Source organism: Alosa sapidissima, chromosome 2 (assembly GCF_018492685.1).
Source record: "Alosa sapidissima isolate fAloSap1 chromosome 2, fAloSap1.pri, whole genome shotgun sequence".
Taxonomy (NCBI): domain Eukaryota; kingdom Metazoa; phylum Chordata; class Actinopteri; order Clupeiformes; family Clupeidae; genus Alosa; species Alosa sapidissima.
The window spans coordinates 9,646,879-9,663,178 of NC_055958.1; the positions used below are offsets into that span (position 1 = coordinate 9,646,879).

The 16,300-nt window shown below is 38.6% G+C and overlaps 1 protein-coding gene across 14 annotated transcripts in view; it reads left to right on the forward strand.

Annotated features, from left to right (window-relative positions):
• Positions 1–16,300, forward strand: part of mycbp2 (MYC binding protein 2) — a 301,458-nt gene that overhangs the window by 145,275 nt on the left and 139,883 nt on the right. For all 14 annotated transcript variants that reach the window (XM_042066141.1, XM_042066068.1, XM_042066086.1 and 11 more), the window contains 6 exons: positions 979–1,028; positions 1,156–1,328; positions 4,818–4,962; positions 5,855–6,091; positions 13,768–13,823; positions 13,928–14,043. In XM_042066141.1, the coding sequence (XP_041922075.1) occupies positions 979–1,028; positions 1,156–1,328; positions 4,818–4,962; positions 5,855–6,091; positions 13,768–13,823; positions 13,928–14,043 (777 nt within the window). The remainder of the gene's footprint in view (positions 1–978; positions 1,029–1,155; positions 1,329–4,817; positions 4,963–5,854; positions 6,092–13,767; positions 13,824–13,927; positions 14,044–16,300) is intronic.

The window sequence follows — 16,300 nt, forward strand, 5'->3', positions numbered from 1 at the left end:
AATATGAATAGATATTTCTACTGCTGACATAAAAATCATGTGACGGAAATACATTTTTCTTTAAATAAAGGCTGACATAAGACATATGCAAGTATTATCCCATCATATTTTTCCAGATATGGGTGGTCCCAAAAAACAAAACAAAAAAACAATTTGCCATGTATACAATGACCAAGATAAGAGCTTAAAAGTGAAGTAAACACCATGGCTAAATATTTGTGGTCAAAATGTAAAAGTCATTGTACTACAGTATAATTGTCCTCTTGGACAGGAAACTTGTTACAGTGTTTTGAAAGAATAATTTGACATGTTGACGCCTTTATCCAAAGTTACTTACAATTACATTGAAGTTACAGTGCAATAGGGCACTTTAGTGTAACAATAGATACTGCCTTTGCATACAGTATAACATGATTATACTGCAGTGTTTAAGTAAATCCAAGAGATTGAAGAAATATAGTAGTTGAGAAGGAAGTGCAAGTAAGTGTAAGTGTTTTGTGAGGAAGTACTCTCGAAAGAGCTGTGTTAATTGGTTTGAATGTGAAAATGTAATGTCAGAGTGAACAGATGTGTGTTCACACAGATGTGTAATCATAATAGAAAAATGGAACGCTATTCGCCTTATTCACCCGGCGGCCAGAACGAGGCTACAGGGTACACTAGCAGATGGTGGTAATGCACTCCGTTTGCAAACTGCCAAAAAAAAAAAGCTTACCGCAAAAAGAAGAAGGGTTCGCTGGCCTGTTCTTCTTCTTCAGTGAGTTTAATTGGCAGTTTGCAAACGGAGTGCATTAGTCTGCAGGTGAATAAGGCGAGTGGAGCGTGTACCTCTGTAAGAGTGTAAAACATCAGTGGTTATCATAATGCACACCACTGTACAGTATGCCTAGCTTTTGGTTTATGGCAACAGGCTTTTGTTTTAAACTGTTTACTAAAACCCTATTTCCACATTAACATTGCAATTTGATTAACATTCAGGGAATGATCTTGAGGATGATCTTGAGATACTTGAAGAGGCCTCTCTTCAGGTAAGTGACCTCATTCAAATATCTGTCACACATACGCATGTGCACATCACAATAATTGTACATTGTGATATTATGAGTAAAATATTCTTACCTGGTTTGTGTGTGTGTGTGTGTTATGCTTTGTTAGGTGTGTAAGGCCCACTCTGGAATCCTAGGCAAGGGACTGGCTCTTACTCACTCCCCCACTATCCTGGAAGCTTTGGAGGGAAACCTGCCTTTACACTTGCAAACCAATGAGCATTCTTTCTTGGAGGACTTCATTACGTGTGTCCCAAACTCCAGTGGAGGCCGACTGGCTAGGTGAACCTCATCTCAAACATTTAAAATTTATACTTGTGTCATAGATTATGGGTTACAGAGATACAACATTAATGAAATAAAACAGCAAGATAAAATGAAAAAATAATTGATATATTACTACTGTAAGCAGTGATTTATCAGAGTCTAAGCAAATTTGATTAATCCTCCCCAAGGGGGAAAAGTGAGAAATTACTAGAAAAGCATTTCCTGAAGGAAATACAGTGCATGAAAATGAAAAAATATGATGTAAAATATCATACAGAGTAAAAACAAATAATGCAGATATAGTTGCAATAGTGTTGCTAGGGTAAATATGTTGGTTGTTATGCCAAATTTAGTGGTTGCTATGCTGGTTGCTTAGGTAATCCTGTTGGTTGCTAGGTTGAAGTTGTGGTGGTTGCTAGGCTGTTGCTAGGGTATTTAACATGGTTGCTAGGCTGTTGCTAGGATATTTGACATGGTTGCTAGGCTGTTGCTAGGGTACTTGAGGTGGTTGCTAGGCTGATGCTAGGTTACTTGTGGTGGTTTCTATGCTGGTTGCTAGGTTAAACTTATTGGTTGCTATATTGGTTGCTAGGTTGTAACTGTGGAAGTGGTTGCTAGGCTGTTGCTAGGGTATTTGACATGGTTGCTAGGCTGTTGCTAGGGTATTTGACATGGTTGCTAGGCTGTTGCTAGGGTACATGAGGTGGTTGCTAGGCTGTTGCTAGGTTAGTTGTGGTGGTTGCTATGCTGGTTGCTAGGTTAAACTTATTGGTTGCTATATTGGTTGCTAGGTTGTAACTGGAAGTGGTTGCTAGGCTGTTGCTAGGGTACTTGAGGTGGTTGCTATATTGGTTGCTAGGTAGATGAGGTTTAATATAGTTGGAATGACTGAACAGTTAAATAGTGGATAGTTTATATGGTTAAATTATTTGTGAGGTAGATGAGGTTTAATATAGTTGGAATGACTGAACAGTTAAATAGGTGGATACTTTAAATGGTTAAATTATTTAGGTAGATAGTTGACGATAACTGACAGTTGGAATGGCTCTAATGTTTGCTAGCAGTTATGCTAACTATGTTAACAAAGATAATAATGTTAACAAAGTTACTATGTTAATTAGCATGCTAACAATTTTAAAATGCTAACTATGCTAACCATGTGACTTAGCTAACCTAGCTAATCATTTTTAGCAGTTATGCTAGCAATGCTAACTATGCTAACCATGTTACTTAGTTAACTTAGCTAATAATTTTTAGCAGTTTTGCTAAACATGCTAACAATGCTAACATGCATGCTAACTAGCTACAGTGGGTAGAAGTCATAGTTGATGACAAGTAACAGTTACAATGGCTGAACAGTTAAAAAGTTCAGTAGTTTAAAGGGTTAAATTGTTTAACAGTGAAATATTGTAGTGAGGACCTTTACTTTGAAACAGTTTTTGGCAGAGAAAGCTGTTGAACAGGGTGTGTATTCTTAATAGAGCCAGTTTGTATGCTTAAAGCCTGAGACTGGCAGTTGATCCAGGTGGCCTGAACACCTGCCATAGGATTCTAATTGCTTAACGGCTCTATTGTGATGTCATCAGCCCATGTTAAGTCTATGGGGAAATTTTGAATAGTTTTTAATTAATACAATTATGAAAAATACAAAGCGCGGATGTCACAAGTAAGACCTACGTAACAAAGTTTGAATGAAGTTTCTACGTTAAACGGTTGAAGCTGCATTAAGTGCGTTAGAAGAAGAAGAAAAATAAGAAGACTTTGGAAGAACAGTACAGTGCATGTAACTAGAAAACGCAATTCCAGGGAATTACCAGTGCATGAAAATGCAAAACATATGGTGTAAAATATATTGTTAAAACAGATGATGTGCTAATTGGCAACCAACACGATGAGGTTTTATATAGTTGAAATGACTGAACTAGGTAGATGAGGTTTAATACAGTTGGAATGACTGAACTAGGTAGATGAGGTTTAATATAGTTGGAATGACTGAACAGTTAAATAGGTGGATAGTTTAAATGGTTAAATTATTTGCTAGGTAGATGAGATTTAATATAGTTGGAATGACTGAACTAGGTAGATGAGGTTTAATATAGTTGGAATGACTGAACATTTAAATAGGTGGATAGTTTAAAAGGTTAAATTATTTGCTAGGTAGATGAGGTTTAATATAGTTGGAATGACTGAACTAGGTAGATGAGGTTTAATATAGTTGGAATGACTGAACAGTTAAATAGGTGGATGGTTGAAAAGGTTAAATTATTTGCTAGGTAGATGAGGTTTAATATAGTTGGAATGACTGAACTAGGTAGATGAGGTTTAATATAGTTGGAATGACTGAACAGTTAAATAGGTGGATAGTTTAAAAGGTTTAATTATTTGCTAGGTAGATGAGGTTTAATATATTTGGAATGACTGGACAGTTAAATAGGTGGATAGTTTAAATGGTTAAATTATTTTCTAGGTAGATGAGGTTTAATATAGTTTGAATGACTGAACTAGGTAGATGAGGTTTATTATAGTTGGAATGACTGAACAGTTAAATAGGTGGATAGTTTAAATGGTTAAATTATTTGCTAGGTAAATGAGGTTTAATATAGTTGGAATTACTGAACAGTTAAATAGGTGGATAGTTTAAATGGTTAAATTATGTTGTGGACAGAGGAAACAGTTGAACAAGATGTGTAGTCTTATTAAGAGAATGAGACTGTATGCTTAAAGCCTGAGAAACTGACAATTGATGCAGGTGGCCGGAACACCTGGCCTAGGATTCTAATTGCTTAAGTGCTCTATTATGATGTCATCAGCCCATGTTAAGTCTATGGGGAAATTTTGAATAGTTTTTAATTAATAGTTTAAAAAGTATAAAAGTTACAAAGATGAAAAATACAAAGCCCCCCATGTCCTAAGTAAGACCTACGTAACATAGTTTGAATGAAGTTTCTACGTTAAAGCTTGAAAGGTTTAAAGGTTGAAGCTGCATTAAATGTGTTAGCGGAAGAATAAGAATAAGAAGCCTAGGAAGAACAGTACAGTGCATTTTCATGCACTGTAATAATAAGAAACTTTGGAAGAACAGTACAGTGCATTTTCATGCACTGTAATAAATCGGATAACAGTAGAGTGCATTTTCATGCACTCTAATAAGAAGAAGCCTAGGAAGAACAGTACAGTGCATTTTCATGCACTGTAAAAAGCCTTGGAATAACAGTACAGTGCATTTTCATGCACTGTAATAAGCAACCCAATTGCACATTTTTGCGTCTTGGCATACATGCTGGATGTGACATTGGGGGTGTGGCTACATCGTTGATTCTTCCTTTGAGTCCCAAGTTCGAGATTGAGATGTAATTTCGAATGATTTCGACTTCGAAATCATGACACCCCAAATACATGAAATTGTTGTATCCTTAGGTACAGCCACAATTGCTTTGAAGAGTATTCCCTTGTATTTTCTGGCCTTTTCTCACATGGCTTTTCTATATACCTTTCCTGCCTTAGATGGCTTCAGCCAGATTCGTACGCAGATCCACAGAAAACCTCTCTCATCCTGAACAAGGATGATATCCGTTGTGGCTGGCCCACCACTGTGGTAGTGCAGACCAAAGACCAGTATGGAGATGTGGTGCACGTGCCCAACATGAAGGTCTGTATTTGCTGATTTGTGTTTGGCAAAGAAAAATGTAAATTAAGTGAATGATTAACCTTTACCTTTACCACCCCTCTGTTGATTTGCTCGTAAAGTACTCATCATGCAGATATCTCACACACATCACCTGAAAGAGCGGAACCTACGCTTTCCAGTGACATTGGCGATTAAACAAGTGATAAACAGTTCACTCAACACATGGCTAACCGTATATTAAAATAAACAGCAGACCTTACCGAATATAAGGATATACAGCATGCCTCTGTACAATAAGCCATTCCTAGGTGATCTGGTTTTTAAATTGCAAAATGTCTTTTATTATATTCTAATGTAGACTATTTAAGTCAGTGCATGCATTTTTGTACATTGCTTAGGCATAGAGTATCCAACCTTATATTGCCAGATTCAAGACAATTCCATCTACACTTATATAAAGTATCTTTTTACTGGCATGCTTCCTAGTGGCATTAATGCAAAACAATTACGCAAATTATTTTTTTTTCTTGATATAAAGGCTGACATAAGACATATGCAAGTATTATCAAATCATACTTTCACAGATATGGGTAGCCCAGACTTTCCTGGAAAAACAAGATATAGCCTGTATAGCTGGCCATTACTATGACCAAGATAAGGTCTTAAAAGTAAAGGTAGTAAAATTACACTGAAAATAGCCTAGGGATGATGAGGTTGATGGTTAATAAGCTCCCATCTGGTGCATATTTGTGAGTTTTCGTTCTGCACTTTTATGTGAAGGAAATATTACTCTTTCATATAATGCCTTCACTGTGGAAATAAAAGTCTGTGAATACATTTGTCAAAACAAATTATATACACAATCCTAACATAAAAAATGATGCCTTCTCATCACATTTTCTCTGCCATATAGGTGGAGGTAAAGGCAGTTCCTGTGTCTCAGAAAAAATCTCTTCAGCAGGAGAACATGAGCAAGTTTCAGCGACTGCCTGGTTCCACCCCTGCATCTTCCATTTCCTCCTCCTCCTCTGCCTCTTCCAGGTCTGGGACAGACCTCACATTTGGAGGGCTCCCTCTCCCCAAGCTGGAGGCCACCTATGAACCAATGATAATTAAAGAAGCACGTTATATTGCCATCACCATGATGAAGGTAAGATTAAGCTTTCTCTGTTTTCATATTGACGTAATCATCCATTGATTTTGCAATGCACCAGTGCTCGTCAAGAACTAACTTAACACTAGGGTATTGCTCAAAGTAACACAATATATTGTGATGTACTCCTGCATCAATATGTATTGATAAAAATGCTGCTGTATTGATATGGTATCAGAAAACTAAAAGCATAACACATACAACAAAAAAGGTAATTTTAAGTATTAAAGTTAAAGGGGAACTCTGGCTGTTTTCAACATATGGCCCTGTTTTTTGAGGTCACTGAGTACTGTTAATAGGGAAAAAAATGAAAATGGCGCTACATACAGTGGGCAGTGCTTCGACTTGGCCAGCTTCCCTCGCGGTCCGCGCGCGGGATCACGCAACTTTAATTTGTATTTTTCCAGTGACGCTGCAACGACCCAAACAACCAGCAGATGTCTCAAGTGAGCAGGGTGTCTCGTAAAAAGAAATGGAGCCTGGAAAACCCTATACAGACTTCACTACAGACTGGTTTAGAAATAATTTAATAGCCAGAAATATGCCTGCCCTGCCCTAATAAAGAAATATTTGGTTAACTGCGAGTGAATCCCGTTTGCAGCCGTAGAAGAAACGCAGGACAAATTAAACATTCTGGTTTTCATCGATGTGCAACGATGATAGACAGAAATCATTTGGACAAAATATAGAGCATATTAACCTCCGTTGCTCAGCTAAATGCCTTCCTGTTACGTTCTGTTATCACAGAGTTACAGGTGATAAAGGATTTTTGATGGTCACAAGTTTACTTCATTAGCGGTTTATTTTTTTGATTATTAAAGAGTGTTTTTCATTTAAAGGTTTGACTTTGTGCTTATTCAGTTGAGTATTTAGTGCTCTCCCCAATCCCAGACGTTCACATTGCATGTTTGTTCGTAATGAATGCAACCACGAGATACGTGTTTGACGGCAATGAGTTGTTAACAGACATGAACCAAGACATATAGCCCAGCATCAATCTAGGGACTGTTCGTTATTTATTGAAGGGGCCACCGGAGGAATTTTGAATGCTTCAGTCAAAAGTTGCATGACCCTCCCTTGCCTGCTAGAAATTGTTCAATGACCCTCCGACATAATTGTTAAAAAAAGACATGACCTTCCCCTGCCAATTGTCGCTGTCTTCCGCCCGCTCTGCTTTGCGCCACAGCCACACACTGTGATAACGTTCTTAAATCAATCTTTCCCGTGAGCTTGCATGCTACCAGTCCTTCCTTTTCAAATGTGTTGCACCTGTTTGCACAATTTCACAAATAATCATATGTGATTAATAGTATGACAAATAATCCCTGTGCACGGGGACCGAAACAATGCATGCCAACTTTTTCCGTGTTTATCACGTATTTTAACTTTCCCCCGCTGTCTTGCCGTTTTAATGTTTTCCCGTAGAATATCCCATATTTTAATACTCTCATAACAGCCCTGCCATCGGGCCTGTCTCTGTGTTGCCCTGTTGCTACCCCCTTGCCCTTCCAACAAAACAGATGTTTTCAAATCATCATTTTCCTTGCTTGAAGGCGAACTTAGAGTGATGTTAACCTATTTAAGTTTAACGGCATGATTGTCGTGCAGCACGATTCATTGGCGCTTGCATGTTCGGCCTTAGGCTATGTCTACGTGCGCACCTGCCTACCATCAGGCTACTCCGCTACTAGAGAAAGAATTTCCCCTGTTTGTATGTTCACTCCAAGTTGGCCTACCATAACTTACCAACTCTGCACTGTAGACCCTAAACTGGCTATTTATATTTTTCTGTGAAATAAGCAAATGTATTTGTTCAACTTTATGAAGCAGAATCGCACTAGGCTACTTGGAACGTAACACATTTGACAAAGGACAGATGTATGTTGCTAGTGACAAAATATTAACTTTCAGTGTTTTACGATGTCTTTGTCATAGGGAAGTGTTTTTTGCATTTATCCTAGGCCAGTGGTTCTCAACCTTTTTTCAGTGATGTACCCCCTGTGAAATATTTTTTTCAGCCAAGTACCCCCTAACCAGCGCAAAGCATTTTTAGTTGAGAAAAAAAGACTTAAAACAGAACACTGTGCCATCAGTGTCTGAATTATTAAACTTTGGAACTAATAAACACATACACATACAACTTATATTTTCCTGAGATATTTATGGATTCTACTTTTTAAATATATGTATATTTTAACCCTTAGTTTTTTTTAGAGCATTTTCACTACCTTTATTCATAAGGATTTATTCTGGTCATTGTTAGTGCCACACACACATATTATATATTGTTTTTTCCCGAGTCTAGGCTATCCAGATCTGCCATCATTTCATGTATTAGTACTAGCATTGATTTTATTTTGATTTTTAAAGAATTAAAATATAAAAAGCGTATTATAAAAAATCTTATTTTGACATGTATCTCACCACAGCAAGCTCATAGCTCTACATGCATTTCATGTGTGTGTAGGGCAGACTGTCCTGAATCTAGCAATATCATTGCCATGGTGGAGGTATTCTCTGGGGCTGAGCAATTTACAGACATATGTGGTGTGCGCCTTACAGAAATAAATGCCATTTTTTTTTATTTAGTGATTAAAAATGACATTTCTGCGCTCTATATCTGGAACACAAACTGATCTGACCTGACTTGACCCGAGTTTACGTGTGTGTGCCTGTCTGGACTCATGATTCGCTACAACTTTTTACTGCGTTGCCATGAACAAAGTAAAGGCAAAAAAGGTATTTCTTTGTCGAACAAATTGGGATGCAATGTGAGCCTTGAATTGAATGCCATGCAGGAATTTGCTAGGATCTCAAAACCGGATTATGAACATTCTTTGCCATAGAGAAACACACAATAGCGTTGGATTATAAACATGCTTTGCCACAAAAACAGACAAAAACGTGAGGTAAGTCGAGCTATATGAAGTTATTATTTTGCTGAAACTTCGTCTGTTTTATAACCCAGAAGGATGTACTTGGTATCAAATGATAGCTCTGTGTCCTCTTTCATCTGACATGTGTGGCATATCTATCCAAATCACAGGTCCGCGAGTAATTCAAACGAGAGTAATGGATGTGCAGTTGGTTTTTGTACATGACGTTATTATTTTGCAGTCACTTCGTCTGTTTTTCATAAGCCAGAAGGATCGACATACATGGTACCAATGGATAGCCCTGTGTCTCCTCTTTGATATGATATGCTTGCCATATCTATGTGTTCATGGGAGTAATTCAAACGAGAGTAGGGTGCGCAGGTGAACGCAGAGACTGTAAATATGATGCAATTTGATTTAATTTCATGATTTTCTTTAATCTTCATACTTTAACGTACAGACAAGTGTGTGGCCCCACTTCTGCTCTGTCACACAATAAAGGCTTCTCGCTGCTATGAACAGTTGCGGAGCATCAGACATTTGTGCCCAGTTAATCCGGCCATGCCCCCAACAAATCACACCTTCCCACCTCTGTGACAGCTTAAAAGAAGTCGAGAGGACTCCTAACTCACAGACCTATTCACAAACCTGTTTTGTGGCATTTCGCCGTGTTTTGAAATCCTATGCAGCTACAGGAGCTTCCAATCGTGAGGAAGCAATTTTGGCGTTGTAGGCATAGCCTAACTAACATGTAATAACGCCACCAACAACAACCAAAACTAGGCTACTCATTGTCAACATGTAAATTAAATGTAACATTACTGTGAATCAAATTAAAATGTTCTCCTTTGCAAACAGTAACAGATTAATTTAATAATGTTACAAAGATAGGCTACTACATCAATCCGTATGTTTCATTAGGCTACTAGGCTATTTGTTTTGCCTTACTCTTGATTCATTTAGGCTAGGCCTTTTTATTCAGGGGCCGTATTCACAAAGAATTTTAAGGCTAAAAGTAACTCTAACTGGCGAATTTAGGAGCAACTCCTAAAAATAATGGGCGTGTCACTCCTAACTTTAGGACTCCTAATTTTTTTCACTAAAAGTAATTCACGAAGCATTTTAGACCTAAAAGTAGCACCTAAGTCTGGGACAGCTTAAAAGAAGTCGATAGGATTCCTAACTCACTAAGACCTATTCATAAACAGCTTTTTGTGGCATTTCACGTTGAGATGTTTTGAAATGCGCAGCCTCCTATAACAGGAGCTTCCAATCTCGAGGGAACAATTTTGCATTCATAAAAGGGATGCAATAACGCCACCAAAAACAACCAAAACTACTCATTGTTAACATGTAAATTAAATTAAACGTTTCATTGTGAATCAAATTAAAATATTCTCCTCTTTGCAAACGTAGGCATATGGTGACAGATTAATTTAATAATGTTGCAAAGATACTGCATCAATCCGTAGGCCTATGTTTCATTAGGCTATAGGCTATTTGTTTTGCCTTACTCTATTCATTTAGGCTAGGCCTTTTTATTCAGTTATTCATCATCTTCTGTCCTTCGCACTACTTGTGTAGCGCACGCATTCTCAGACCTGTCACCCGCCTAGATATTCCAATATAGTAATTTTTGAGCAATTTTGACAGCCCTACTGGTGAGTAGGGGGTCGCTATAATGCGTGTGAAATAGCACCATTGAGTAGCGAAATAGCCTTAACATTTTTATGTTGACCCGAAATCCTGGAAACCCAGGAACATCACGTTGTTAGGCAGTGAATGCATGTAGGCTTAACTAGATTGTGGTGGATCAATCATATTGCCTTCTTAAATCGTAAAATATTCTGTGGTCTCAGTTCTGTTGAATAGGCCTAGCCTACCCTATGCTTGCTCAAAATATTTGCTTTGTCTAGTAGACGTGCTTCAAATTGGCTCTTTTACAAATCGCCTGTCTCTGAATATGTAGAAGAGGTCCAGGGCAATTCCGCGCAAAACTGTCATATCCACATTTAGTTGGCGTTACGGACGTGACAGTTTTTTGTGGTATTGCCCCCGTATCGTTATATAAAGCTCTGTTCTCGCTGTCTAGTTTTCTCCTCTTTGACCAATCGATGATTTGAAAATAACTTGGGCTACTTATCGTTAACTAGATATCCATCTGATTGTTTCCGTCTCCTTCTCGCTCGTTTCAGGCTATCAGTGAGTCTCTTCCCCATAGTAGGCTATACTTCACTCACTGACTAGACTCACTGACTCGATCAGAATTCACAGATTTCACTGGCTGAGTAGCAGCAAGCGAAATGATGGTTCCTAAAGCCCCTGAAGTAAATGCTGTTATCCTAACCAACAACACATTTAGCGCAGCTTTGAAATCTTACGTGAAAATCTAAATTAGGCTATTATGGTCCGGGTCCGGATAGGATCACGTCAGGGTCCGGACTCGGACCGCGGTCCGCCATTTGGTGACCCCTGACCTAGGCTATGTTATAGACGTTCTATGAGGTACCAGTGTTTAGCTGTGTCACAAAACAATAAGCTTAGTCAGACTACTTTTAAAATGATATTCAGGGCTATATACATTTTAAACATTCGGGGCTGAAGACCCAACAAGGCCTTGCATTAATTCTTCAGGTGGGAAGTGTCAGGAATTTTCATACGAGAGACTCTCTCATTGGTGGTTAGTATATGGAGTAGGGGATTGACAGCAACATAGCCAATCACAATATGAGAGATGCTGAATTTAACATCAACTGCAATGTTTGATTTTAAATTAATGTAAATTTAGCCGGGACTGTAAGCTGGCACACGTGGTTGCTCGATGTTTTCTGTGGGTGCTCGAGCGACGGAGCACCCACTGTATCGGCGCCTATAAGCGTGTATCTCGCGGTTGCATCCATTACAAACAAACATGCAATGTGAACGTCTGGGATTGGGGAGAGCACTAAATGCTCTACTGAATAAGCATGAAGTCAAACCTTTAAATGAAAAACACTCTTTAATAATCAAAAAAATAAACGCTAATGAAGTAAACTTGTGACCATCAAAAATCGTTCATCTCCTGTAACTCTGTGATAACAGGATGTAACAGGAAGGCATTTGGCTGAGCAACGGAGGTTAATATGCTCTATATTTTGTCCAAATGATGTCTGTCTATCATCGTTGCACTTGGAGAAAACCGGAATGTTTAATTTGTCCTGCGTTTCTTCTACAGCTGCAAACGGGATTCACTCGCAGTTAACCAAATATTTCTTTATTAGGGCAGGGCAGGCATATTTCTGGCTATTAAATTATTTCTAAACCAGTCTGCTAAAGTCTGTAGTGAAGTCTGTGTAGGGTTTTCCAGGCTCCATTTCTTTTTACGAGACACCCTGCTCACAAGAGACATCTGCCGGTTGTTTGGGTTGTTGCAGCATCGTTGCAGCATCACTGGAAAAATACAAATTAAAGTCGCGTGATACCGCGTGGGAAGCTGGCCAAATTGAAGCAATGCCCACTGTATCTGCACTACAATGGTACTGTTACCACACTACACATACTGTTAATACTTCCTTTTTTAATTCCATTTTTCTCCCACATTGTCTTACAAACTTTTGGCATCTGACAGTGTCATTTTCAGTCAGAACAAACATATTGATAGAGAGAAAATCAGCATTAAATCAATATTTGCCAGGGGTATGAATAATGTTGTTATTAACTGTATGTGCAGTGTGGTAACAGTATCATTGTAGTATATAGGTATCATTGGACCATTAAACCATACAATGATCCAATACATACAGCCAAAACGAGGCAAGAAATGGTTAACCGAGAACAATGTCAAAATTTTAGAGTGGCCCAGTCAAAGTCCAGACCTCAATCAGTCAAAAAAAAAAGCAGATTGCTGCTAAAAAGGTGCGGTCTACAATCATTGTGGAGACATGGAGAGGCTTGGTAGGTATTATAAGAACCATTTTGAGAGCATGATTGGCAAATAAAGATGTTTCCATTGATTATATAAAAAGGGTATGAATAATTTTGGACATGCCATTTTTCATAAAAAATAAAAAAAAAGATAAAAACGATTATTTTTTTGATTCCATGATTCTACCACATTTTAGAATGACAGAATCATGACAGAATAACCATGGTTTTTCGGTTTCATACGTTTTTGGGTAACCATGACTATAGTTTGACCATGGTTTTTTGTAGCCATGATAACCATGGTTTATCACTATAGTTGATAACTAAGCACCATGCCCCCGCAAGGGGTGCTGCTAGAAAAATTGGCCCTCTGGGAGCTCCCTCCCATCCTCCAAGACGGTCGTTAATTAGGAGCATCCCAAGTTGCACATGGCCAAATGCTAGTAATCGCACGTGACAATCATTGCATGAAAAGTATGATTTTCGTCAGTTTGAGGCACTGTAGATTGCCGTGGAAGTTCAGGTTAATGGCTGTTCACGGCAATTTGCAGGCAACGCAGAAAACTGCCATGAATTCTCAGAAATTGACGTGGGCCTTGCTTGGCAGTCGTCCCCCCATGACCCCCCTCCTCCTCCTGAGCTATACAAATGCAAATCAGGGTGGGAAAGCCCCCCATCCTTGCCCACCTAGTGTATACAATATGGAATCACCCCTGGGGATAAACAAAAGGTCTCGAGAGAGGCTCCCATTGAATTCTAACCATTCAAGGATAAACAAAGGATACTCTGCATACAGACCAAAGACATAAGAAATACACAAGTACATGCACAGGTATAATGTTGATTCACAATGCTTTTTATACTATTATTTTGATATGCTTCCTTTTCATTCAGGCTTATGAAAACTACTCTTTTGAGGAGCTTCGCTTCGCCTCACCTATGCCTAAGAGGTATAATATAATAAGTAATAATATAGTAACAGCAGCCATTAATTAATATTACCATTATCATTTTCTTAGTCCCTGATGTTTGTATTCTGTTGTGCATTCCCAAGGCCAAGTGAGAACATGCTGATCAGAGCCAACACAGATGGGACTTACAGTGCCAACTGGACCCCTGGAGCTGTTGGTCTTTACACTATCCATGTGACTATAGATGGCATAGAGACAGGTAATCAGTGTTTGGAATAACGCCGTTTAAAAGAACGGCGTTAGGTAACAACGTTATTTTTTCAGTAACGGTGTAATCTAATTAATTACTTTTTACAACGTTACAACACCGTTAACGTTACTGGACGTTAAATGTAGTGCATTACTTACTTTGCATTGATTGAATAAACTGTGTAATCCGAACGCACCCGACTCACAGCTAGTGAGGAGGTGGGTTAATAACGACGTAAGCGATTATGATTGGCTAAGGCAGAGTCATGTTTCATGATAGCCAATCAGAGCCAGTGTTTTTACACACTTGCCAGCACACGCGCCACACACGCAACAGCTAAAGTAGAGATTCGATGAAACAGCAGAGGTCAGGAGCAATCCGATGAAAAGTTGGCATTTTCAAGGTGGAGATATAAGCACTACTTCAAATTCATTGTGGTCAAAGGCAAGAACGTTCATGTAATGTGTACATTATGTCCAGGAGCGAAGACTTTGTCGACATCCGTTTTAAGCAACTCTAATTTAATGAGGCATCTCACACACGCATCTAAAGCTAGTGGCCAAAAACACTGATAGCCTACCTCCACCACAGATGCTCGCCATCCACTAGCAAAGAAGGACTCGGAGCAAAGTCCTCCAAGCAGCAAAAGCTAGATCTTTCTGCCTTACAACAAAAACCTATGACAGGCTGAAGTCAACCGTAGGTCTGTCGATGTGCAATATCTTGAATTTCCCCTTGGGGATCAATAAAGTATTTATCTATCTATCTAATAAATATTGAAAGTTATGTAGCCTACAAACACCTGTCTGTTCTACTAATTTCAACTGGCTTTTCAAAACTGCTCAAAAAATCCAAATTCTTTGACATATAGCAACTTTTTTTTTTTAACAGTAACGCAAATAGTTACTTTCCCTGTTAACGAGTTACTCTTATCATAGAGTAATTCAGTTACTAACTCAGTTACTTTTTGGAATAAGTAGTGAGTAACTATAGCTAATTACTTTTTTAAAGTAACGTTCCCAACACTGCAGGTAATAGGGTGACCAGATGAGATTGGCTAAAAATTCGGGACGCTTTTTTTTTTTTCTTTTCGCAGGGGGGGTTGTAGGCCTACATAGACTATTATAAAAGATAATGAATTTTCAAACCTGTACCAAAACACATTTTTATTCAAAAATCGAGTCTGCCTCAAAATACAACAGAGAAATCATGAACTCAAAATGTCATTGTGGGAAAAAAAAAAAAAAATACTGCGTAACAGTGCAAATCAGACCTTTCAGAATAAGGATAATAGCCTAACGCTAATAACAAGCCTTGCCAAATTTATGAGTCATTAAGTAAGAATACAAAATAATTGTTAGATTAAGTAGATTATGTTAAAACGACATCGGACATTAGGCCGAATTTCCGACGTATTTTTTTGCACACATGACGCGACCAATTAATCACTGCTGGCTCTGTCTGCTGCGCTGCCTGCACATTCAGTGTCCTCGGCTTCGTGGCTGCTGCAACTTGCGCTCTCTTCATCTAGGCCTATTCTATAAAACAAACACTTTGCAGAATGCTTTCATCTCTTCGCTTAAGGCCTTGTCAATCCACGGGTACCTCCCCACCCACTCCTCCCGGTACCTGCATAGACGCTTTCGCTTTTTAGCGGCGTGTTGGGGTTCCGGTACATCAGCCATGTCAAGGAATGAATGAAAATGAGCTAAAATCAGTGCATATTCGCGCCTAATTATAGAACGTCAAAAAAGGAAAAAAAGTAGCTGGGGCTGCATCCAGACACTTAGCTGCCGTCGGGGGCTGCATGCAGTCGACTCAACCTCTCTACGGACAGTTTTTAATGTTTATCAGAAAATAACTACTCAGTATTCTGATTGAGTATCATTTTCGGGACAATTAGGGCCGGATTCGGGATAAACGCTTAGATTTCGGGACTCTCCCGAATTGCTCAGGGCGTTTGGTCACCCTAGCAGGTAATGATGCCGTCATCAGCTGCTTCATTTTGCACATTTTCGTTTCAAGATTGGCCTTACACTGCAAATAAAGTGAATCTAACCAAGTGTTATTGCATTGCTATTATCACTGTTCTTCTTATTATCGTCTTTTATTATTCTTCTTCCGACCAAATTTGACGTTTAATAACACTAAAACCACTGAACCGTTTGACGTCATTCAAACACTCCTACAAAGGTCTTGTAACGGACAATTGTACAGTGTATTTTTTACATTTGTGAACTTTATACTTTTTGAGATATTTACGATA